This window comes from Equus asinus, chromosome 20 (assembly GCF_041296235.1).
Source record: "Equus asinus isolate D_3611 breed Donkey chromosome 20, EquAss-T2T_v2, whole genome shotgun sequence".
In the NCBI taxonomy this organism is placed as follows: domain Eukaryota; kingdom Metazoa; phylum Chordata; class Mammalia; order Perissodactyla; family Equidae; genus Equus; species Equus asinus.
This window is the reverse complement of record NC_091809.1, coordinates 16,760,291-16,784,967: the sequence shown is the minus strand read 5'-3', so window position 1 is coordinate 16,784,967 and position 24,677 is coordinate 16,760,291. Positions and strand designations below refer to the sequence as shown.

The 24,677-nt window shown below is 50.4% G+C and overlaps 1 protein-coding gene across 11 annotated transcripts in view; it reads right to left on the bottom strand.

Moving 5' to 3' along the window:
- Positions 1-24,677, bottom strand: part of ARHGEF18 (Rho/Rac guanine nucleotide exchange factor 18) — a 92,619-nt gene that overhangs the window by 37,149 nt on the left and 30,793 nt on the right. The window contains exon 1 of one of the 11 annotated variants that reach the window (XM_014862013.3): positions 18,649-18,983. The exons of 9 other annotated variants lie outside the window; for them this stretch is intronic. Coding sequence is in view for 1 of the 2 variants with exons in the window: in XM_070491850.1 (XP_070347951.1) it covers positions 4,633-4,654 (22 nt within the window). In the remaining variant the exon portion in view is untranslated. Of the gene's footprint in view, positions 1-4,632; positions 4,826-18,648; positions 18,984-24,677 lie in introns of those variants that run through there. One more of the 11 variants, XM_070491850.1, reaches the window with a different exon arrangement.

The following is a 24,677-nucleotide window of genomic DNA, read 5'->3' as shown; positions in this document are numbered from 1 at the left end:
GGGATAAATTCTTTATTAGACTCGGTCTCCCTGCCCCATGCTTACACAGCCCAACTTCGCCGCATCACAGCACACACTGTCTCTGTTCTCCACTGCCTGGAAGCTTCCTGAGAGCAGGCCTGTGTCTGTCCGGTCGAGCGCTGCATCCCCAGCTGCTTGAGAGCGTACTGGGTGGCACTGTGCAAGCGGGGTTGAGGGCCCGGATTCTCAGATCCTTTGGCATCCTTTCAACAGATCTCTACCGAGCACTAGATTCTCTCCCCATTTCCACCATGGCCCCTCTCCAGGCTGTTCTGGAACCTTCCCCCATCTGTGGAGGGCCCTCCCTCCATGCCAGTGGCACAAGTCCCAGATGTAGGTGCCTGCAGGATGCTGCATTCTTCTGCATCCCAGGTCCAATGAGCACCAGCTCTGCCTCCGGCCTGCCTCCCTAACGGGCCTGTCCCCTGGTCATTCAGCTCAGCCCACAATCTCCCTGGGTGGCCGCCCATCCAGGCTTGCCACTCCCATCCCTCCCCACCCGCTGCCTAAGTGTCACACCGCGCACCTGCTCAGTGTCCCCATGGCTTTAGTATAAATCCTGACTCTCTGGCCTGGTGGTGCCAGCCTCTCTGGGGTTCAGGCCCCTCCCAGGCCTCACCTCTTGAAGCCGCTGGCACCCTGCACCCCAACCATGCCAACCCACAGCCCTGGGGAGCCTCAAAGCCAGCTGTGGGGCCAGGCCAGAGTCCTTCCAGGCCACCTTCCTGCGAGATGGCTTTTATGGCACCGCCTCATCGAACCTTGACCTCCGTGAGGGCAATGGTCAGGTGTCATTCTCTGGGTGCCCGCATTGCTTCCCATCTACGTGCTTGGTCAGCCGCTCACAGCATGGGCACACAGCCCTGGTCCCTGCTAGGAAGGATGCAGGCAGGAAGGGCGGGGGGCAGACAGAGGAGCTGGATCGGGGAGGGCACCCAGAGGTGAGGCCTTCAGGGGCCGGCGCAAGCCCGCTCTTGGCTATTTCACTTTAAAGACAACTTGCCATCTTTCTGCTTAAAAAAAAAAAAGTCTCCACATAACAGGCCAGAACCTGTTGGGAGGTAGGGGAAAGACACGATCGGGAAGTGAGTGACTGTCAACCCTCACGGCTCATGTCTTAATGAACTCTGCCCCCCCCAGAACTTTACGCACTTCTTCACCTCCAGATATGCTGATCCAGCTCCTGCCCCGACAGACCCTGCCCCGTGCGTCTTGGGCACCCCGAGAGCTGACCTCTGCCAGGCCACTCTTCTCCTTGGGTCTCTGTGGGACTCGCCACCCTGGCCGACTTCACAAGCACAGCCCTCCTCCGTAGTAGGTGCCCACGGACATCCTCATCCTCAGGAGCTGGGCAGACACGCCTGCCCTCAGCCCCAGCGGGTGGGTTTTCCTGGCAGGTTTCAATGTTCTGTGTCCACAAGGCAGCCAGACGGAGCCACATTACTTGCCCAGACTCGGGGTTATGGGCCTTGCTGCCTGTGTCAGGGGAAAAATGAGGGCGGGCCGGTGGTGTTCTCATCTCTAACCCCAAAGGGCAGGACCTGACCTCCCTCAGGCTCCTCCAGCCGCAGAATCCTCTTGGCTCCCTTTTGCTGAGATCTAGAAGGTTCTTCAGAAGCTTTCAAGGCTGCTGGGTGACGTATCATAAAAAACCAGTTTTGATAGCATACTAAGAAAAAAACCTGGCATCCGTGGTGAGAAACCACAAGTCTCCAGGAAGACTATTGGGAGCTGCTTTTCCTTCTGGAACATTTCAGAGTCAGGGACGCTTCGTGGTACAAAACACACGTGTTGCTAACTGGAAATACAACGTAAGAATTTATCCTGGCAGGAGCAGCCCATTCTGTCCCCATGTTCTCTGAGGCAGTCCCGCAGCATTCCTGTGACCTGAGGTGTCAAAAAACATTACCCTGGCTTCGTGTAAGGGGGAAACTGAGATTGAGATGGGAGGGCTAGGCAGAGAGCTGGGTTTTAGTGTCCAAAGGACTAGACGTCGATTAACTATCTGGTAAACTGCCCAGAAGCCAATTCTTATTGTTGTTAATAAAACTTAATGTCAAAGGGTTTTTTGGGGGGAATAGGGGGCTGCTGGCTTAATTATTCCATTGATAAATACGGCATTTGTCTAAATTAATGTCCATACTAAGATGGAGTTTCTCTACACTATTCTTGTTTAATAAAGATAACTAACTAAGGCAAACTGTGACAGGTGAGTCATCTCAGGGAAAAAAACAAACCATGACAACAAAGCAGAACATTCTTGGGCATAAATCCAGCTGGCTGCATGTTATGGTCCGAAAGTACAAATGTGGTACAAACGCTTCACCTGCGAAGATTCCTGGCTGATAAGAAATGGCCCTCGGGAAACCCTGATAAGGGTGCATGGAAAAATGTCACCTATGTCACTGTTGCCTGATCCCTCTGAATTAAGAGTACAAGAGGGAACTGGAAATTTTTCAAAAGGAAAAACTAAAATGAACCATTCTTCCTATGACTGACAAATGTCTTTGTGGCCCATCTTGCCTGCATGGGTGTATGTGTTTATGTTATACTTACAGTGAATATACAAACATTTCACATTTTTCAAGTTGCTATGGTCTTTGCAAGTATCGCTTTAAATATTTCCCGGTTGTCAGACATTCGATGCATTCCAATTTCAGACACAAGTCTCCAAGAGACACAATTATGGAGGCAAAGGTTAGAAACGCTTTATGGTTTTAGAGATACACCACCAAGCTGCATTTGCACAGGACTGCACCAACGAGTACAACCTTGCAGGCAAATACGTATAAAGAAAGAAAATTCTGGAAGGTGACACCACAAAGTGACAACTAACCGTAGGTGCACGGGATTGTGGGTGTTTTCCCTCATTTTTCTATTTTCCAAATTTCCTGCAATGGTTGTGCGACTTTTAAAAAAAAGTCGATTAGAAAACTTAAAACACATCTCTCTGTGGGAATAATGGTGTCTCGGGGAGACCGAGCCCTAGCCCGGAGGAGGCCAGGTGCCCAAGGAGGTGGCGTGTCAGCAAATAATTATGGGATTTCCAGTAGTGGGAGTTGGGAGTGTCCCAAGGAGGAAGGCAAGTCATTCTGCCCAGGGGGGAGGTCATGGGTCATCTGCCCTGGGTCTTGAAGGGTGAGTAGGAGGTCGTCGTTGGCCAAAAGCAGGCTCCAATTAAGGGCAGGCTGTGAAGGCGTGCTCTCGAGACCCTGTGGGGACGAGGAGTTCCCCTTACAGCAGGAGGGGGCTCCCCAGGCTGTGGTGAAGGGCTGTGGGTGCCCTGGAGTACAGGGACATACAGGGGTTGGAGACAAGACACATCTGTAGTTCAGAGGGGAAGGAGGAGGGGTGCCATGAGGTCCCTCCATTCACTGGCACAAGGAAAGACCCCCAGGAAACAATTATTGGTGGAAGTTCAAATAATTGAACTTCCCCCCTCTCCTCCCTCTCTCTCCCTTGAACCCAAAGGATCAGATGGTCCCTCCCTCTTCCTGGCATTTCTAGATCCATTTCAGTCCTCCCTTTACTTACAGGCCAAGGCAGTGTTAGGAATACAGACACTGGAGGCAGGCCCCTCAGCTTCAAACCCCAGCCCATGAGACCCTGAGCCAGTGACCTAACTGCTCCCTGCCTCTGTTCTCCCATCTCTGGAATGGGATAATAGCAGCACCCTCTTCAGATGGTGGCTGCGACGGATGGAGAACATTCTAGAACAGTGTCTGGCACGTGGTAAACACTAGTGGGGGCTCTTTGTACTACTGCTCACTTCCTCCCCAGCTGCCAGATGACCCCATTAACACCCAAGCCAGGTAGATTCCACCCCCAACTCGAAGCCCCCAGGGTGCCCATCTCCCTGAGGAGCCCCTGCTTTCCTGTGGCCTACAACAGGGGTCGGCAAACTCCAGCCCTGGGGCCAAATCTGGAACCTGTTTCTGTACAGCCCACGAGCTGAGAATGGGTTTTAGATTTTCAGAAGGTTGTAAAAAAAAAAAAAAAAAAAAGCAAGAAAATGAATATGCGACACAGACCCTGAATGGCCCACGGAGCCTAACACGTTTACTGTGAGCCCTTTATAGACAGTCCGGCACCTCTACCCACAAGGCCCTCCGCCCTCTCCCTGCTGTCACCTCTCCCCACTCTTGGTTCCAGCCCCCTGGCCTCCTCCATGTCCCTCAATGACGCCACTGCCCCTCCAGGACCCCCGTGGTCGCCGCTCCTTCTGCCTGTCCCCACCTCCTTTGGGTCTCCTTCTCAGGGAGGCCCTGGGAGCAGCCTGCTTCAAATATCACCCAGCCCACCCCCCCCCCCCCCCCACACACATACACTCTCTTCCTGGTTTGATTTCTCCTCCTAGCACTCATCACCACCTCAGATACTACACACAATCGGCGCTCATTATTCGCTATAGTTACGTCTATAAAGTCGCTGCGAACAATGAATTAGTGAATATTGAACCATCGCTTCTAGGGGAAATCTGGGGCTAGCTTCCTCAGGCCTCTGGTCATGTTTTAGTCAACCCATCAATACATAGCCTTGTGTTACGTGTGCGTCTGTGGAAAGATGCCTTATTTCATATATATACTGTTAGTTCATTAATATTGAACTTACGGCCAACAGCGCTGTCACTCATCCTGAACGAAGCTTGTCTGACACTCGTTTCTTCCCTCAGGCGCCTCCCAGCCTCCCTGCACTTGGGGGACCATTTTCAACAGTGGACTCGCCAACAAACAGCACAAAAATGCAAAAAATGTGGCCCTAAATACGCGCAGAAAGGACACTTGTTTACAGTGTGAGCTGAAACAAGAAGACAGAGCGTGGTCTTGTTCGACCTCAGCTGGGACCGTGCGCGTTGGCGACTCAAACATTCGGCCACTCTGTGCGTGTCACTGAATAACCGAGAACGCACTGTGAGTGTTGATTTGGGGGTTACAGAGACAGTCTGTCTAGCAGGTGAATTTGTAAATATGGGGTGCACAGATCATGAGGATCGACCATATTGATGTTTATATGGAGTGGGCACGTGGGTGGGGATTCCCGTGTTGTTCATTGCTGGCACAGGGCGGATGTCCCCAAACATCTGCTGGAGGAAGGGACAGAGGGAGGGAGGGGACGTCTGGAGGTGCCTGGTCTGGGGTGTGACAGAGGACAAACGAGGAGAAATGAAGCTGCCCAAGGGGCAGGGGGGAGGAAATCCCTTGGTCATGAAGGCTCCATCATGGGCCTTGGTGGCCTTTGAAATTTACACTTCATCCTTGAAACTGAAGCCACAGAACGATTTCTGCATAGGGTGTTGGATCCGATTTGCCTCTGGAAGCAGTGGCTGCAGCTGGGGAACACAGTGGAAGGGGCTATGGGTGGATGTGGGGACAGCCGAGGAGGGCCTGGGGTGGAAGGTGCTGGGACCTGACATGGGTGACCCAGGCAGGGCAGACTGGGGGCCAGGAGAGGGGAGAGGTGGGCGAGTTTCACTTCGGATTGGAGTCGCCTAAGCTGCCCACGGGGATGCAAGGTGACGGCAGGCGGCCGCTTGAGCGGACACAGGAGTGTGGCGCTCACGAGCGAGGCCCAGAAGAGGGATGGAAATTGGGGCCTAAGGTGGAACCTGGAGTCAGGGTGCGGAGGAGATCCCAGGGCTGGGAGATTGCTGTCTAGACTGCCCTAGAATGAACAGGATAAGACATGGAATTAACTGTCCACAGGGCCTGCTTTGTGGCAAGAGGTACCAGAACAGCCTAATTCCACCCATTTTTTGGGGAGTGGGAGAGGATGGGAGAAGTGGGGAAGACTCCTGTATCACAACGACGGGCTTAAACTCTTATTATTCTCATCAACTGAACTCTCTAAGCTGTTTTCTCATAGGCAGTCATTTGGCCCTAATTCCCCATCCTATATTTACATAGTTGCTTATTTAGACCAGTGGTTCTCATCTGGAAGCGTCTGTGCCCCGGAGGACACTGGACAAAGTCTGGAAACATTTTTGATGGTTACAATGGGGCAGGTGCTCCTGGCATCGAGTGGCTCACTGCTGGGGATGCTGCTCAACACCCTACAACCATAGGGCAGCCCCCACCACAGAGAATTACCCGGCCCCAAATATCCACAGGGCCGAGGCTGGGAAACGCTGATCCAGACTCAGGCTCGGGAATCAAAACATTCATGGCACTGAGGCCCCCCTCGCTGGCTTCAGCCAACTGTTTAAGTCGTGGAGATTTTTGGGTCCTGGCTCTGTGACACTGAGATGAAGGCCACCCCTCTGGTTGTCACCTCCAGCTTTGATAAGCAAACCTTCCACATCTCTGTCTTTCTAAATTACACACTAAGCCACCAGTCAGGACGGAGCAGAGGATGGCAGCTGGCGGTCTCCCTCTGAATTGACACTGGTGCACTAATGAACGCCCTTTGGGAACTTTTTCATCCAACTAGTTGTGAGCTGGCTAAATGATAAGTGGCTCAGAATTATCTTAACGTCTCTGTGTGCTGCTCATCCTGCTCCCCAGAATATAGGGCGGGACCTAATTCAATGCTTCCCACTTCCACACGTTCCACTTCCTGGTCTACAGGACCAGACATTTCTCTGCCAGGAGAGGAAATGAGGTTGATGTGACATGGTTTCTTCCTTGTGATTCATGCTGGCTTTAGGGCTCATGACTGCAGCTGTCTCTTTACTAATGCCACTCTTCAGGGTGACAGGGGCATGACGGTGAGTCGGCTGGTCTCCGATCGGGGAATTCTCCAGAAGCCAATTCTGCTTCCTTCCCAGGCCTGGGACCACACTCATCAGATGCCAGCCTTCTGGTGGTGTGCCTGGAGATGGTCCGTGTGGATCTCTGAGATTTGCATTTCAGTTTTTGCAACACCCCACAGTGCCAGCAACTAGAGTAGAGAACTCTTACGACTCAAAAATTCAAAAACAAAAAATTCACTTCAAAAACGGGCAAAGGACTTGAATAAGACATTTCTCCAAAGAAGACATACAAACGACCAGCGAGCACGTGACAAGATGCTCAGCCTCACTAATCCTCAGGGAAATGCAAATCAAAACCACAATGAGACCTCACTTCACACCCACTAGCATGGCTGCTATCAACAAAATGCAAAATGACAAGCGAGGAGGACGTGGAGAAACTGGAATCCTCGTATAGCCCTGGTGGGAATGTAAAATGGTGCAGCTGCTGTGGAAAAGCTTGGCAGGTCCTCAAAAAGCGAAATATAGAATTAGTATATGGTCAGCAATTCCACTTCTGGGTAGACACCCAAAAGAACTGAAAGCAGGGCCTCAGAGTTATACACTCGTGTTCATAGCAGCAGGCTCCACAGTAGCCAAAAGGTGGAAACAACCACAGCATCCATCAACGGATAAGTGGACAAATAAAATGCGGTATATCCATACAATGGAATATTATTCAGCCTTGAAAAGGAAGGAAATTCTGACACATGCTACAACATGCATGAACCTTGAGGACATCATGCTCAGTGAAATAAGCCAGACACAAAAAGACAAATCCTGTGTGATCCCACTCATAGGAGGTCCCTAGAGGAGTCACATCCATAGAGACAGGAAGTAGGATAGTGGGGGCCAGGGGCTGGGGGAGGGGGAGTCAGTTTCATGGGGACAGAGCTTCTGTTCGGGACGATGAGCAAATTCTGGAGGTGGACGGTGGGGACGGTTGCACAACAATGTGAGCGTACTTAACGTGCTGAATTGTGCACTGAGAAGGGGTTAAAAAATTTTTTTTTAAAGGTGTAACTAGTGCTGTAGGAGACTTGAACCTCAGAGCAGCTGCCCCTCAACCATCATGGATTTAGACCTTCTCCCATGAACCTGACATTCCCCACGTTCCGATTCTTGGCAGCCCGGGGTTTGCTGGTTCGGATCCCGGGTGTGGACATGGCACTGCTTGGCAGGCCACGCTGTGGCAGGCATCCCACATATAAAGTAGAGGAAGATGGGCACGGATGTTACCTCAGGGCCAGTCTTCCTCAGCAAAAAGGGGAGGATTGGCAGCAGAGGTTAGCTCAGGGCTAATCTTCCTCAAGAAAAAAAAAAAAAACTTCTTTCTGCTTCTCTACTGACAGCTGTCCATCAAGAGACTGGTTCCACACGTCCCTCCTTGGGCTTTCCAAGTGGCTTGCCTTTTACTGCCCATTCCTCAAGGCTCCCTTAGCAATCACCCAGGATGGCTGATGGAAATAAGGGAACGATATCTGCTCCATTTGGTGTTTTGAGTCATTCTGATGAACAGGTTTAACCACAACACAAGGGGCCAGGCGGAGCTGTCCCTGGAACGTTTCACCAAGGGTGAACGTGTAAGAATCATTCCTAAACAATGATACCAACCACCCATGGAGATGGCCTTTCGACATGAGACTGAAGGGCAGTAAATCTGCTCCAGAGGACAGAGGTGTGACCTCAAGACCGGAAGGGGACTGCTAAAAATGAGAAGCATGGTGATCCACTTCATTATTAACATAGCTGAGCAAGACCAACGATCCAGTGGAGGTGGTCCCCCTCTGCCCAGGTTTCTCCTAGACATGACCAGCTCCCCTTTGCCCGATTTCACACTGTTTTCTGGTGTCAGGGAGCAGGCACCTTCAACATCAGCCACAGCTAGTTTGAAAGACCCTGAAAAAGCAGATGCCTTGTGAACGAGTATTTCTCCTGACTCTGGGTACAAGGCGAGATGCTGAATTGTAGGGGCCCCAGCAAAACGCTTCCACCCCCGGAGGCCTTGCCAGGAAGGGCAGCCAGCTTCCCTCTTTGGCACGTTTTAAACAGTTATATTCATTCAATTGACCGTACAGAAATGAAAATGACGTGGCTGAAAAACATTTTAATGAAAACAAACGACTGTGAAAAGATGAATTCAGGTGTAGCTACGACACACCTGGCATCTTCTAGAAAAACCTGACTGTCCTTATTATCACTTTTTAAAAAAATCTTTGATGCGGGAAATAAAGAACAAATGTTATCAGAGGTGACCGAAGGAGGGCAGAGGAAATCAAACACTTGAGAGAGGCCAGCGGGTTTCTCTTGCAGCAGATCAAAAGCATTCTGTTAAAGGTGGAAGGCAGGAAAGAAAAACAGGCCTAGACAATGCCAGAAAAAACCTGTTTGCTTTCAGTGGCCTGGGAAATTATTCAAGGGCACTGCGTTTCTGTAAAGACAATCGAAATGATGTCAGGGTTCAGGAGGCTGAGAAAGACTCCCCATAGGGCAGTTTCCACTGAAAACTCACATCTGCGAGGAACTCCTGTCCCCTTGACGTGCCCCTCACCAAATTTACGAGATCAGAGAGTGGCTTAGAAAAAGAATGGTAAAAATCAGGAGTCTACCGCAGAGGGTGGCAAACCATGGCCCGGGGGCCAGCCACCTGTTTTTGTAAATAAAGTTTTATTGGAAGTCAGTCAGGCCCACTTGTTTCCGGGTTGTGAGCTGTCTTGCTTTCGAGAGCAGAGTAGCTGTGACAGAGGCTATGTGATCTGCAAAGCCTAAAATATTGACTGTCTGGCTCTTTACAGAAACAGACTGCTGATCCCTGGTCTACCACATCTAATTGGTTTGTTCTGGAAGGGGGGCCTATTCCCAACCATCAAAATGCAGCCGGCAGGGTTCCTGTAGCCTGGGAAGCTCCCATTTTTAATCCCCGTGTGCTGGTAGCAAACAGGCATGAGGCTGCTTGCTGAGCATCTCGAGCTCCCCACAATCCTCAGAATGCCTGCTGGAACTATTAATGCAAGTCGGCAAGCAGCGCCTACATTAGGAACATTCCAGAACCTCGCAAAGAGCTTCATTAGTATTCCTTGTAAAACTGCAATGGTGTGAGCTTGAATATATTTTAATCTATTTCACGTCTCAAGGTCAGGAAGGAAGCAGTTTCATGGATTATGTAAGCTAGGTGCAGGTGCCGACAGAACATTTTTTTTTCCTCTCTAAACCTCCAAAACTTTTGCATTTGGTGAAAGAGGTATTTTAACGCATGGGGAAGGAATAGATTGTGTAAGATGAGTCTAGGTGAACAGCCAAACATTTGACAGATTGTAATAATAGGCATCTATTTATACTTTATAGCAAATTATATTCACAGAGGATTCAGACTTACAAGCTTTTCAAGCAAGAAAGTACTGGTCCTTAAGAACCTCCATTTCCTTTCTTTACTTACCAGGTTCCCAAGAGCGAGACCAAGTTCAACACTTACTTTAACTTTAAAATATGTGAAAATAACTATATGTTGTAAAGAATCTAGGAAATGAGTACTAATAACTTGTACACTTGTTGGCATTCACTAGAAATAGAAGGTTCCTGTGGTGGACTGAACGGAACTCATTCATTCATGTCCATCCAGAACTCAGAATGCGGCCTCATCCGGAAACAGGGTCTTTGCAGATGGACACAGGGGGAGACACACAGACGCAGAAGGGACAAACGCACACACAGAGGAGAAGGGCAAGTGAGTACAAAGGCAGAGACTGGACGATTGCAGCCACAAGCCAAGGAACGCCACCTTCTAGAAGCCGGAAGAGGCAAGCAAGGATTTTCCCCTAGAGCCTTCTGAGGGAGCACGGTCCTGCAGAACCCTGATCTCCCACGTCTAGCCCCAGAACTGTGAGCGAGTAAACTTCTGTTATTTTAAGCCACCGAGTTTGGAGGATTTTTGTTATAGCAAATTACTATACGGTCACGGTCAAAACAAAACACACTCAGCTAAGGGACTGTGCTACAATGGCATCCCAGAAGCCCCCATCATCGTTGGGCCCGTCTATAAGGTGAACATTCCAGACCAACAGAAAGCTACCCCAGTTTTGAAAATCTCTAGGGACAGAGATGCTCAGGGTTTGGTTAGTTTCACCCTCCAGAAGGCCTTCCGATTTCAACTCTGTTTCTCTTATCTTACTGTACATCAGTGGTGCAATTTGCCACGTATTCACGAGACAGCGCGGGTAGGACCCAGAGGTGGAGGCAGTGGCCGAGAAGCCCCTCAAGCACGGGGCCAACCAGCTCACCGGAGACAGGACAGGACACTAGTCAACACCCATCAGAGGACACTCAGTCAGCTCAACCGAGTGAGACAGGACACTGCCCCCAGGGCAGCCCGTAGACACCTCTGGTGTGACCCGCATCACTGCTTAATGCTCATGTTGCTACAGATAAAAACAGCTAGATTCAGGCCACAACGTGGATGAATCTCGAAAAAACGCTATGCTAAGTAAAAGAAGCCAGACACGAAAGGCGACATATTGTAGGATTCCATTTGTATGAAATGTCCAGAATAGGCAAATCTACAGAGATAGGAAGTAAATTAGTGTTTGCCAGAGGCTTGGGGATGGGGAAATGGGGAGTGCCTGCTAATGGGTTCTCGATTTCCTTTTGGGATGACGAGAATGTTCTGGAATTAGTGCATTGCACAACACAGTGAACATACTAGAAAGCACTGAATCATACACTTTACTAGGGTGGATGTTATGGTATGTGAATTATACTATCTAAATTTCAAAGGGCAGCAGAATGGCCAACCCTGTGGACCCAGGAAGGAGGGAAGCTGGAGGGCCTTCCCCTTTGACTGGAGTTTTCGGAACATTCTAGAAGAGGGAGAAACACCAAAAGGAAGGTTTTAGCTTCCTGACAATAAGCCAGGTGGGGCTAATGACAAATTTAAAAGCACTAATTTATCAGACGTGACTTATAATTGCTCCTCAAATTTCTGGAGCACACCACCGTGGTTTCACTTCATTTTTTAAAAATTGACTTTTACTTATAGATACATTTGCAGTTCATTAATGAAGTTATATTTTTAAAATCAAAAAAGAGCTAGGTTGTGTTCACTGTTGCAAGCCAGTACCTGGTATACAGCAGGTGCCTGATAATTGTCTGTTGAATAAATGAATCAATGAATGAACGAATGAACACACCCAAACACTGCTGAGTACTCCACAAGCAAGAACAAGCCTATGAAACGGGAGTGTTGGTAGGCTTCTAATTCTCTAGACAGGAAACGGAAGATGAGAGAGTTTAAGTAGCATATCCAATACCACAAAAGCAGACCAGAGCTCCCAGCCACCTGTTCAGGGGGCTCACGTGCGTGCGTGTGTGTGTGTGTGTAGAGGGCCACGGATCAGGTCAGAGAAGAGGGAACGAGAGTGGCCTGCTGGAGGCAGGTGGAATCCCGAGTAAAGCCCGGAGTGTCAGAAGCTGCCACGGTAGAAGGAAGGGCTCAAATGCAAGGGCAGGTGGGACAGGTGGGGAGCGGAGGGGCTCCCAAGTCAAATGAGAAGTCTGAGCTTTCAAGCAATGGAGATGGAACCCGGGTGACTGAGCTTCCTATGGCTGCTGTGACGAATGACCACAAACAGTGGCTGACGACAACACAAATTTACTCCCTTACGGTTCTGGAGGTCGAGAGTCTAAAATGGGTGGGCAGGGCTGCGATCCTTTGCGAGGCTCTAGGGGAGAATGTGTTTCTTTGCCTTTTCCAGCTACTAGAGGCCGCCTGCATTCTTTGGTTCACGGCCCCTTCCTCCATCTTCAGAGCCAGCAGTGTAGAATCTTCTGACTTCTCTCTCCGACATCTGCTTCCATCATCACACGTCGTTCTCTGACCTGGAGCCTCCTGCCTCCCTCTTGTCAGGACTCTTGTGATGACATTGGGCCCACCATAATCCAGGATCATCTCCTCATCTCCACATCCTTAATCACACCTGCAAAGTCCCCTTTGCCATGTAAGGTCACATACTCGCAGTTCCTGGGGGTTAGATTGTGGGTATATCTTGGCGGGCGGGGGGCGTGCACAGCATTGTTCTGCCTACCACTCCAGTTAAGATGTGTGCACAAGATCACTGCGGTGGGAGAAGCCAGCTATAAATTACAGAGCAGGGGAGAGACGCAGCTGCCCCTCGAGTCACCAAAGCCACGACCCTCCACACGTAACGTGCTTGGGGGTGGGGTGGGGGGCAGTGAGAGTGGCTCAGAGCTGCTGGGAATGGCATCCAGGTCGAGCAAAGCCCAGAGCTGCCATGCGGACGTGGAAGCGGCTGGACTTCCGGGAGTCAGTTACATAAGCGCGTTAACCAGACGGATGCTCGGCTGTCAGATGTCCTTGGTTTCCATCTCTGATGGATTTTGCATCCCTCAGCGGCCTGGTGCTCCGCCACTCCTGTTCCGTCCTCCACCGCCAACCTCTAGCAGGCAGAAACTGCCTTCTAAACACTTCCTTAGCCTTCTGCCCTGTCCCCACTCCACCATCGAGTGCCACAACCTCAGGGTCCTTGGGAGTCTGCAAAGGGCTGCTCCTCACGGTTCTTGAACCCTGAAGGACCTCGGTATGGGGTGGAGGTGGGAGGGAACAGACCTCTGATCTGAGGACAGGAATACTCCAATGCAGTATATAAACCTGAGAGGGGTCCAAACTGGTCATGCCAACACATGTCGGCATCTGCTAGCTGCCTGGTGCCCATCTGCGTAAGGAAGAGCTCTACTGGCTGACGACGGTGCCACTATCTACCAGTCACCTCCCCCACACTCTCTCCCACACTGTCACCCGAGCCCCGACACATCCACCTTTGAATAGACCTGAAGTCTGTCCTCTTTCCACGCTGTCCTCGTTAAGGTCCCCTTCATCTCCCAGTGGGCCTCTTTCTTTCCAGCCTCCACCCTTTCAAAGCCACCCTCCACCCACAGATGGGCACAGCCATAAAGTCCTCTACGGTAACACCCCAGCCTATAAATTGCCCGTTTCAGCTCTACCAGATTCACGGGATGTTGTTTCCTGACTCTGAGCCTTTGCACATGCTGTTCCCCTTCTGCCAACAGCTGCTGAGGCTTGGCCCAACCACCACCCCTCAGGAGAGAGAGGGCTTTCACACCCGTGCCTGGCCTACATCCACGGGGAAACTGTGACCCCATACCTCTGCCTGAACCCCTGTCATGATGGATGGCACAGACGACTTTGTGACCATCTCCTGCGTGGCAGGGGCCTAAGTCTGTAATCAACTTTAGGAGAATAAGAAGCTATTAGTGTCAATAATCCAGCCCTGGGGCCGGCCTGGTGGCACAGTGGTTAAGTTCACATGTTCTGCTTCGGTGGCCTGGGGTTTGCTGGTTCGGATCCCAGGTGCAGACCTACACACCGCTCATCAAGCCATGCTATATATAAAGTAGAGAAAGATGGGCACAGATGTTAGCTCAGGGCCAGTCTTCCCCAGCAAAAAGAGGAGGATTGGCAGCAGATGTTAGCTCAGGGCTAATCTTCCTCAAAAACATAACAAAACAAAAAACAGAGGGGAAAAAAACAAGAAAAATAATCCAGCCCTGTGCCATTTATGCTGGTGAGCTGTTCCCTTTTTCTTCAGGGTTCTCTCATCTTTACCCATCAGCCTTCCCAGTCTCAAACCATTTCTTACAATTCTGCCCCATGCCCGTAATCATTTCCACTCTCCTAGTTCTCGTTTCCTCTCTCTTTTATTTAACAGTTTTATTGAGGTGGAATTCACATACTATACAATTCACCCTTTTAAAATAGACAATTTGATGGCTTTTAGTATATTTAGAATCATGCGTCAATTATCACAACCAATTTGAGTTTTCATTACCCCAAAAAGAAACCCTGCACCCCTTAGCTGTCACTCCCCACGTCCCCCTCCATCCAGCCCCAGCTACCACTAATCCACTTTCTTTCTCTCTGGATTTGCCTGTTCCGGATACTTCACACAAACGGAATCAGAGAGTACGTAGTCTTTCGGGACCGGCTTCTTTCACTCAGCAGAATGTTTTCAAGGCTCATCCACGTTGCAGCACGTGCTGGTGCTCCATTCCTTTTTGTGGATGAATTCTATTCCGTTGTACGGGTGGACCACATTTGACTTTTCCATTCATCAGCGGATGGACCCTTTTTGGCTACTGTGAATGATGCTGCTGTGAACATGGGGGTACCAGTTTTTATGTGGACGTACGTCTTCATTTCTCTTGGGCACATACCTAGGAGCGGAATTGCTGGAGTCTCTGGCAATTCTATGTTTAACTTTGAGGAACTGCTGGCGTGTCTTCCATGGCAGCCGCAGTCTCCTACATTCCCATCGGCAGTGTATGAGGGCCTCGATTCTTCCATCTTCCCATCTCTCCTTAAATTCTTTGATTCGAAGCCCCCAGGTGAACAGTGCAAAGGGTCACAAGGACCTGCCATCAGTCCCCACATCCTGACATTATGAGCACCACAAAGCTCACTCCCTCACTGCTTTGGATGCCCAAGGATGCTTAGTTCTTTGCTCTACACTGTGTCTGGCCCATTTCACTCTCGTGATGGGACTTCTGACTGAGTACGCTGATCCCTACTGTGGATGACTTGGCGATTTATTATTCTTTTTTTCTTTTCTTTTTTTTGCTGAAGAAGATTGTCGCTGAGCTAACATTTGTGCCCATCTTCCTCTATTTTATATGTGGGATGCTGCCTCAGCATGGCTTGGACAAGCGGTGCTTAGGTCCGTGCCTGGGATCCAAACCCATGAACCCTGGGCCACTGAAGCAGAGTGCATGAACTTAATCACCATGCCACCAGGCCGGCCCCTATTATTCCTTTTAAGTTAAATTTCACTCTGCAAATTAATCTCAGCAAATCAGAGCTATGCATAAATAGCACATAACCGTCCTTATGTGCAGTATCACACTGGATTCCCACCACGTAATTTGCTGTGGTCCTTCAATTCCTCCATGCCATGCTACAATGGAGGGGGCACCTGCTTAGACCCACCTCCCTCTCTTGCCTTTCTCTCCTCCTGAAACCCAGCCATAAGAATGACCAGCTCGGGGCCGGCCCGGTGGCGCAGCGGTTAAGTGCGCACATTCCGCTTTGGCAGCCTGGGGTTCGCCGGTTCGGATCCCGGGTGCGGACATGGCACCACTTGGCAAGTCATGTTGTGGTAGGTGTCCCACGTATAAAGTAGAGGAAGATGGGCACAGATGTGAGCTCAGGGCCAGTCTTCCTCAGCAAAAAGAGGAGGATTGGTGGCAGATGTTAGCTCAGGGCTAATCTTCCTCAAAAAAAAAAAAAATGACAGCTGATAATATGTCCTGCACTTAGACAGTGGTGACAGTTGCATAACTCTGTGAACCTGCTAAATAGCACTGAATGGCACATTTTAAAAGGGTGAATTTTATGGTATGTGAATTATATCCCAATAAAGTTGTTATAATTTAAAAAAAAGAGTGGCATGAGTCTAAAATGTAACCACTCACAATGTGCTAAGTGTATACTTAACTAAACCTTCAGAATATTTTGTTTCAAGATATAATCGTAATCAGTGCGTGGAGTCATGCAGTGCGTGGAGTCATGCGCCGCTTAACGACGGAGACAGGTTCCGAGAAATGCGTCGTTAAGAGAGTGTGTCATTGTGCGAACATTAGAGAGCGCACTTACACAAACCTAGATGGTACAGCCTACTACACAAGGGCCCACCCTTGCATATGAGGTCAGTCATTGACCAAAATTTGCTACTTTGAACATAACCAACTGCAACTTTGTACTCAGTTGAAACGATAAATCTATCTAGGAACAGAAGCGGGGGAAGCAAGCCAGCTGAATTTAATTTACACCCAACGGCAATTTTATCACCACCAACAACAAAATGAGCACACTGTGGGGGGTCCTTTCACCCAGACCTCCTGGAGGACATTATTTTAATCAGTTTGCCCCCTCCCCCATCAGCCACATTCCTCCTCCAAAAAATTCCCACAGGCAGCCCCAGAGCTGTGACTGGAACAGCTTTGCACCTGGAGAGACGGTTTTCAAAACACAGCAGCTCTTCACGACTTTCAGGGGAAAAGCAAAGTTTATCTAACAAATAACAAAGAAACGAAGATGGGAGGGACTTCATAAAGGTCTCTGGGCTTTCAATTACTTAAGAGAGCTCAGATGAAAATGTTTTAAAAGTCATAGATGGAATTTGGAAAAATGGAAACAGGACTCAGGATGAATGAGAAAGAATGAAGCAGACCTTGATATAAGGAGCAGAAATATGCTAAACATGTGGTAGGTAAACACCCAGGGAGGCTCAGCTGGTGACCACAGCCGGAGTCCCAGGGGCTGGTGACAAGGACAACCGCCCTGCAGCCAGCTGTAATTGCTAGCTAGTGTGACAAGAATGAAAATTATACCAAAGCTTATGCCAGAAAAAACATATGTGCCACTTCCACTTTCAAAGTGGGGGCATTCTCGAGTCAACTTAAGCAAAAGAAAAAAGAGAAAAGAATCGCCCTATGGCTTTTCCATTTCTCTAGTGTATGCCATTTAAAAGTGAAATTAGCTATACAAAACCAACACAAAGTACGTTTACAAGAATTACATTTATTCTGCCTTCCGGCTGTATGCTCTTCCTCGCTTTAGAACAACTCTTTTCTCCAAAGGGCCTGAACCACAGAAATAACAAATTACTGATAAAACGTAAACTCTGACTTAGTCCGAACAACAACTCAGATGCTGATTTTCCAGACTCTTTATTACTTGGAATGTCAACCTGAGAATACAGGCCTCGGGGCACACACACATGCACAGAACATACAACACTTATCGAACATTCGCCATAAGCCAGGCACTCCACTATGCACCTTACACATATTATGTCATCAAACCCCCAACCAACCATTATTCCCAGTTTAAAGAGGGGAAGACAGAGGCCTATCGAGGTTTCACGGCTAATATATGGTGGACACTGGGACCAGAACCCAGATCTGACTTGTCACTCACGCCTGCGCTCTTGACACTTCTCCATACAGTTCCAGGATTAATCATTCACCAAGATGCCTGCAAATCATCCCAAATCGCCCTCGGCCATAGGCTGTGTACACTGCCCTGAACTCTCTCTAGTCAACAAGAAGAGAAGAGCCTTTTAAAAAGCTCCTGGCTGGAGTTCCGCTCTCCTTGAATGAGCCAAAGCGAGGCAAGTAGCGTCTTCCACTTCCTTGGTAAAACTTCAAGAAACTTTTTACCCTCTGGGCGGGGTATCTCTTCTGCGGCTTCGATCTCAACAGAGCAACAGGTTAGAAAGACAGGAGGAAGACAGCAAACCAACCGTGCAAGGACCACGGGCCTCTCCTTCCCGCCTGCAATGCACGATCTAAATTCTTCCACGAGAAAGAAACTGGAGAGAGGGGTAAGGAAAACCCGAAGCACACACCCCCTTGGTGTGCTTTCCTTGCCCCAACGTCCACTGGCAGGAAGGACGTTTGCCCCAGGGCGTGAGAGCTCCCCGGAGGCCTGATGGACGCCAGTGCTGGTTACTGGGATGGTTACAGCTGCATCCCTGGTCCTGCCCCCAGCGCCCCTGCACCTAGAGCCCGGTGACCTTTCTCTCCCGAACGAGGCAAAGTTGCACCGCCCGAGGGGTGGGGCTCGGATGGGGCCGGCAGGCATCGTCTGCATCCCTGCATTCGCCAAACGGACCCCACCTGCACCGAAAGGGCCGCCTGAGCCGCAGGACCCTCCGCCAGCCTGGAGGAGTCCACGGGGGCCCGGCCTGAGGCCGACGCCACCCCGGGGGTCCCGCGCCCGAGACCGCCCCCGGGGCCCGACGGCGCCTTCCCGGGGCCCGAGGCCTCCCTCCCGAGCCCCGTGCTCCTCGGGGCCGCCCCGCCGTCCTCACCTCGGCTGGGTCCCCCGCAGCCCGATCGCCGCCGCCACCGCCGCCGCCGCTGCCGCTGCAGCCCAGCCTCCCCGGATCCACAGCCGCCCCCAGTACCGAGCCGGAAGCGGGAAGCCACGCCGCCGAGTTGCGCATGCGCGGCCCCGCCCCCGAGGGCGGGCCAGAGGGTGTGGGCCCGGAAGGGGGCGGGGCCTCGCGCGCCAGAGGGTCCCCGGGACCGCGGACTTTGCCTCGGGCTGAGCTTGGGGCGGCGGGCGGGGGACGTCCGGCTGGGCTTGTAGGGGCGCGCGGAGGGAAGGGGGAGGGTACCTGCGATGAGGGTGAGGGCGATCCTTGAGGGGCGGGCCAGCGGGGCTGGGGGCGCCTGGAGGGGGTGCTGAGGGGAGATCCGCGGGGTTGGGGGGCGTTTTGTTGGCTCAGCGGGGGCTGCGTGATTAGCTGGGCTGGGAGGGCTTCAGGGGGGATCCTGAGGGGAGATCGGCAGGCTGGGGGGCGCCTAGGGGGGTCCTGAGGGGAGATCAGCGGGGTTGGGTGGCGTTTTGTTGGGTCAGCGGGGGCTGGGTGATTAGCGGGGCCCCGGGGGGCTTCAGGGGTGATCTTGAGGGGAGATAGCCAAGCTAGGGGGAGCCTAGGGGGGTCCTGAGGGGAGATCGGCAGGGCTGGGACCGTTTTGTGGGGTCAACGTGATTAGGGGGGCCTGGGTGATTAGTGGGGCTTCTGGGGGAGGACAGCAGGTCTGGGGGGCATCAGGGGTGGCTGAAGAGGGGAGCCAGTGGGCATCTGGGGATATCTAAGGGGGGCAAGTCTGGGAGCGAGAAGTCTGAGAGGGGTATACAAGAAATGGAGAGAACAGGTCTCACGTGTGAGGAGGGGGCAGCGTAGTTTGCAGGAAGCATAGATCATAGGAAGGTAGACTGCAAGTCTGGGAATAATACATCATATGCTTCTCTGGTGGTCCCAGACACCCCAACATAGGTACCACCAGATACCCCAAATGCATACCAGACATCCAGGCAGTGCCATCAGATACTCAAACATGCTTCCAGGTACCCAATATAGGTCAGACACCCCACCTAGGTCTGTTAGACATCCTGAAACTATTCAGAAGCTGAAAATCATGCCACTAGCTCAAAAGTACCAGACACCTTCACCCAGGAGCCATCAAATACCCCCAAATACGCCTTTAGACACCCAGAAACATATCAGAGACCCTACACGGGAACTTTTAGATACTCCCCAAAACATACCAGATATCCCCAATACAGATGCTATCAGATACCCCCAAACAGGTGTTCAGAGTCTGAAACACATGCCAGACACCTACACGCAGGTGTGTGTAGACACCTGTAGATAATACCAGATACCTCCCCCAGTGCCAGCACCCACTCAGGTGCTATCAGGCATCCCAGCCCTGAGGCCGCTTGTCCGATCCAGGTCCCCCACAGGTGGAGCAGTCGGGCGGTAACCAGGAGAGGAGCCAGCCCCTCTCACTCAAGGTCCAAGCTGCTCAAGCGGGTCAAGATCTCCCCAAACGCAACTCACTTCAAAACACCCACAATCTGTGGTCAAGAGCCCTCAGTTCAGAAGTGGGTGGCAGAGTCCCCAAGTAACCTGCCTTCAGTTTAACTGTAGTTTGTGGTCAAGAGAGGAAGTGTGCCCACAGAACTGGAGGTTCCAGAAGAACAAGGACATGCTTCATCAGATAAGCCATCCCGAATGAGTTCAGAAGCCCAGACACAGGTCTTTTTGAGGTCTCAATGGATTGGTAAATGTTTACTCTCTGAATTCCTATGACTTTTGAACTGTATTCCAAAGGCAGTGGGGAGCCATTGAAGATTTTAAGCAGGAAAAGTGGCATGATCCTTATTTCTCTAGCCACCTTGGTTATAGAAACCTTCAGGTTGACACAGTTTTCCCCTAAATGTAGAAACCAACTTTCTCAAGGAGCCTGGCAGGAAGGAGAGGTGTCTCTCATCTTTCTTTTATCTGTCCAACCATTCTGCGTTTATCGAGTCCTTATCATGGGCCAGGGATTCTGCTGGGAGCTAAGGAGACACAGGGATCTTAAATCTACAGCAGAGTTTCTGTTTCGGCGCTATCGACAATTGGTGCTGGCTAATTCTCTGTGGGAGGCCTGTCCTGAGCACTGGAGGATGTTGACCACCATCCCTGGTTCTACCCACGAGATGCCACTAGTAGTACCCCCATTCCTGACAACCAAAAATATCTCCAGACATTGCCAAATGTCCCCTGGGGAGCAAAATGACCCATCAGCTGACAGCAACCGGCCCAAAAGGAACTCAGACACTTACTGACACAGTCACCCAATGCAGGCTTCCTGGGGGGAGGTGGACCTGCTCTTTGTCTTAATGGATGAGTAAGAGTTAGGTGGCGGAGGGAGTTCCAGAACAGCACTGCATGAGCAAGGCGCAGGTGATATGCATGGGCAGCCGCAAGACTTCAGGGCGGCTGGGCCGTGGAGTGTGGGTGGCATAGCAGTGGGAGAGAAGGGCGGAGGAGTAGGCGGGGTCAGACCACGAAGGGCCTCAAAGGTCAAGGCCAGGAACAGGACTGTCTGGAATGGTGTTCTGTAGTGGAGCTGATCTCTGGGGAAGCATCTCAGTTTTACCTGGAGACCCACCTTCCATAATTACCTGCAGGGTGATTCACAGACCAGAAAGACGGGGGAGAGAGGCTGATTAAAGATAATGTAGTATCCTGAATTGGATCCTGAAACAGAAAGAGAACCTAACAACAACAAAAAGCTGGTGAAATCTGAATAAAATCTGTAGTTTGGTTAATAATACAGCACCAACGTTGGTTCCTAAGTTGTGACAAATGTGCTGTGGTCATATAAGATGTTAACAAGAGGGGAAGCAGGTGACAGGTACAAGGGAATTCTCTCTTCTCTCTTTGCACTTTTCTATAAATCTCAAATTAAAAGTTTAGAGAAGAAAAAGGGTCCCCCGCCCCCAGAAAGGCAGGAGGAGTTCGTTTCTTGTGCCAAGATGGTGCCAAGACTCTACAGACAGGTATAATCTAAGTTAAGGTACAATGGCAAAATGTAGCAAAATATTCCAGCTACAAGTTACCCGTTTGGTCATTTTGAAGTTTGACCTTTTGGTTTGCTAGAATGTTAAACTCTCTAAGTAGGTGTTAGTTTCTCTAGCGCATATTTTTAGTGTTGACTTTTCCTGTAACAAAACAAAACGTTAAGCTATCACTCCTGCCTGTCTTGCATTGTACTCTAGACTCGATTCCTCACTGGTTTATACCAGCCGCAGAAAGCAATCAATAACAGGTTCGTGGTTATACCAAGGAATCCAGTGTGATCCTTAGTATCTGGTATTTCACCACGAAGTCCACTGATAAGAGATTACTGGAAGCCAGTCTCAGAATTTGAAAATAAACTCTAGTCTCTCAGTAGCTATTTTAGGCTTTTCTAGAAGCCAAGGACACATTGCAAAACATTTTTGCAAATATGAATGCTTATATTCAATCCAAGAACAATACATTTTCGCCTGGTTTAGGATTACTAGTAGCTTATTTTAAAGCAAAGGAAAAACAACTGAGCACAAATTTGCTGTCTTTAGAACAGTCTCAAAAAATCGGGCAGAAAGGGGTTTTCATTTTCCTGTTATTTTAAATATTGTACAGAGCTACTATTAATGCCATTTTGGGGGAAAACCTTAAAAATGGCCCCAAATATTGACAATAAGTCATCAAACAACAAAGCATCTTTGGTATCTTAAACTTATGCTCTTCAAGTAGCCTGTCATTTAATTTTCTTTTGAAATAGAAAATTTTGCCTTTGGTACACCTAAAAAATAATTAAAAGTTTATTTCTTAAAAAAAGCAAGTGGTGGGCTGGCCCCATGGCTGAGCGGTTGAGTTCACGCGCTCCGCTGCAGGCAGCCCCAGTGTTTCGTCGGTTCGAATCCTGGGCACGGACATGGCACTGCTCATCAAGCCACGCTGAGGCAGCATCCCACATGCCACAGCTAGAAGGACCCACAACTAAAATACACAACTATGTACTGGGGGGCTTTGGGGAGAAAAAAGGAAAAAAATAAAAAAAACTAATAATAATAATAATAATAAAAAAAAGCAAGTGGCATGGTGTGGTAGGGGAGTGGTAATCAGGGCCTCAGACTAGGAGCCCCAATCCTGACTCTGGGACCTTGGGCAAGAACTTAACTCCTTTGAGCCTCAGTTTCCTCATCTGTAAAAGGGGAAGTGACAACAGCTATCTTATAGAGATGTTCTGAGATTTAATGAGGAAATTCACTTAAAGCACACGGGTGTTTGCGATCAGTACAGTAATGTTACCTATCATTCTTATTATTTGCACAAAATCTTATGTGACTTCGGAGTGACATTCAGGAAATTAGTCCGGGTTGGAACTCTGGTCTTTCAAGGTCCTATTTGTAAAGGGTTTATTGATCTAGCAGTGGCCTATGGTAAGTCACTTTGCTGGGTCTTCCTTGCCCCCAGGTAAGCTGGCTCAGGGATCGACAAACTTTCTGTAAAGAATCACGCGGTAAATAGCTTGAGCTTTGCGGATCATGTTGCAAAGTAGTCCACTCTGCCGGTGTAGCGTGAAAGCAGCCTTCGTTTACGTACTGTCTGTGGCTCGGTTCTGGATCCTTCCCTCGGCCAACCTCGCACCTGCCCCTTGAAACTGATGGCCGAGATGGGGCTCTGAAGGCTTGATCCTGGCCCTCCGGGGAGGCGGCCCCCCGTATCCAGCAGACCTCAGTCCCCCAAGAAGAGAACAGGAAGTCAGCAGAAACAGGAAGTCACCTGCTGCTTAAAACGACTTCAAGATGCTGAAGTCGGCGGTACATTGAAGACTTTGCAAAGCCCACGCCAGCCTCGGCTGAAGAAAGCTCATGTGTCAGAAAGCAGGTAGGAGGTCATCTGACGGAGGGAAAGCTCAAAACAGGACAGCCCTGACAGCAGCAGCGGAGGGAAAGCTCAAAACAGGACAGCCCTGACAGCAGCAGCGGCCAGCTGGACAGCCACAGCCCCACAGCCAACCAGACGGGGCTCCAGAAAGAGGGAGGAATGAGGAAGAAGGAAAAGGCTCATGTGTGGGGCCAGCAAAGCCAAGAAATACAAAACCTGCCGCTCAGGCTCAGGTCACCTGAAGGCACCTGCCCCATGGGTGGAGGTGTGGCTTTCCCTGCACGGCCCACCCTGAGGCCTGTTCTCCATCTCACTAGCCCACTGATTCTCACCCAGGACAATTCTGCCCCTCAGGGGACATTTCGCCACATCTGGAGACATTTTTGCTTGTCACGACTCCCTGGAGGGATGCTACTGGCATCTAGTGGGCGGAAACCAGGGACGCCGCTCAACATCCTACAATGCACAGGACAGCCCCCACAACAGAGAATGACATGGCCCCAAATATCAATAGTGCCACTGTCTCGACGAACCCAACACTAGCGTGATTCCCACAAGACACAGTCTACCGTCTGAATTCTCGCTGCCAGCTGCACGCTCATCTTTTCTAACACACAGTTGCCAACGCCTTGTCTCCATTCCCTACAAAGTGGGGCTCGTTTTTCACAAAGGCAGAGTTCTAAATCCCAGAAAAGACCGGAGCCATCTCCCTTTAGGGTCTTTGGTACCCAATACTCTTTCGTGAGCAAAGACCCTCACTCTTATTCCCTGGAGAGCCCTGGGAGGCAGGACGCTGCCTGTTATGGGGTGAATTGTGCCCTTCCTGCCCAAACTCATATGTTGCTGTCTCTCGGAGGGTGGTCTGAGTTGGAAACAGGGTCATTGCCGATATAATTAGTTCAGATGAGGTCATACTGCAGTAGGGTGGGCCCCGAATGCAATATGCCTGGTCTCCTTATAAAAAGGGAAAAGTGGGACACAGACGTACAAACACACACATACACACACACACAGGGAGAATGTCATGTGAAGACCGGAGTTCTGCTGCCACAGGCCAAAGGAGAGAGGCCTGGAATGGACCCTCCCTGGCACTGTCAGAGGGAGCCTGGCCCTGCCGACCC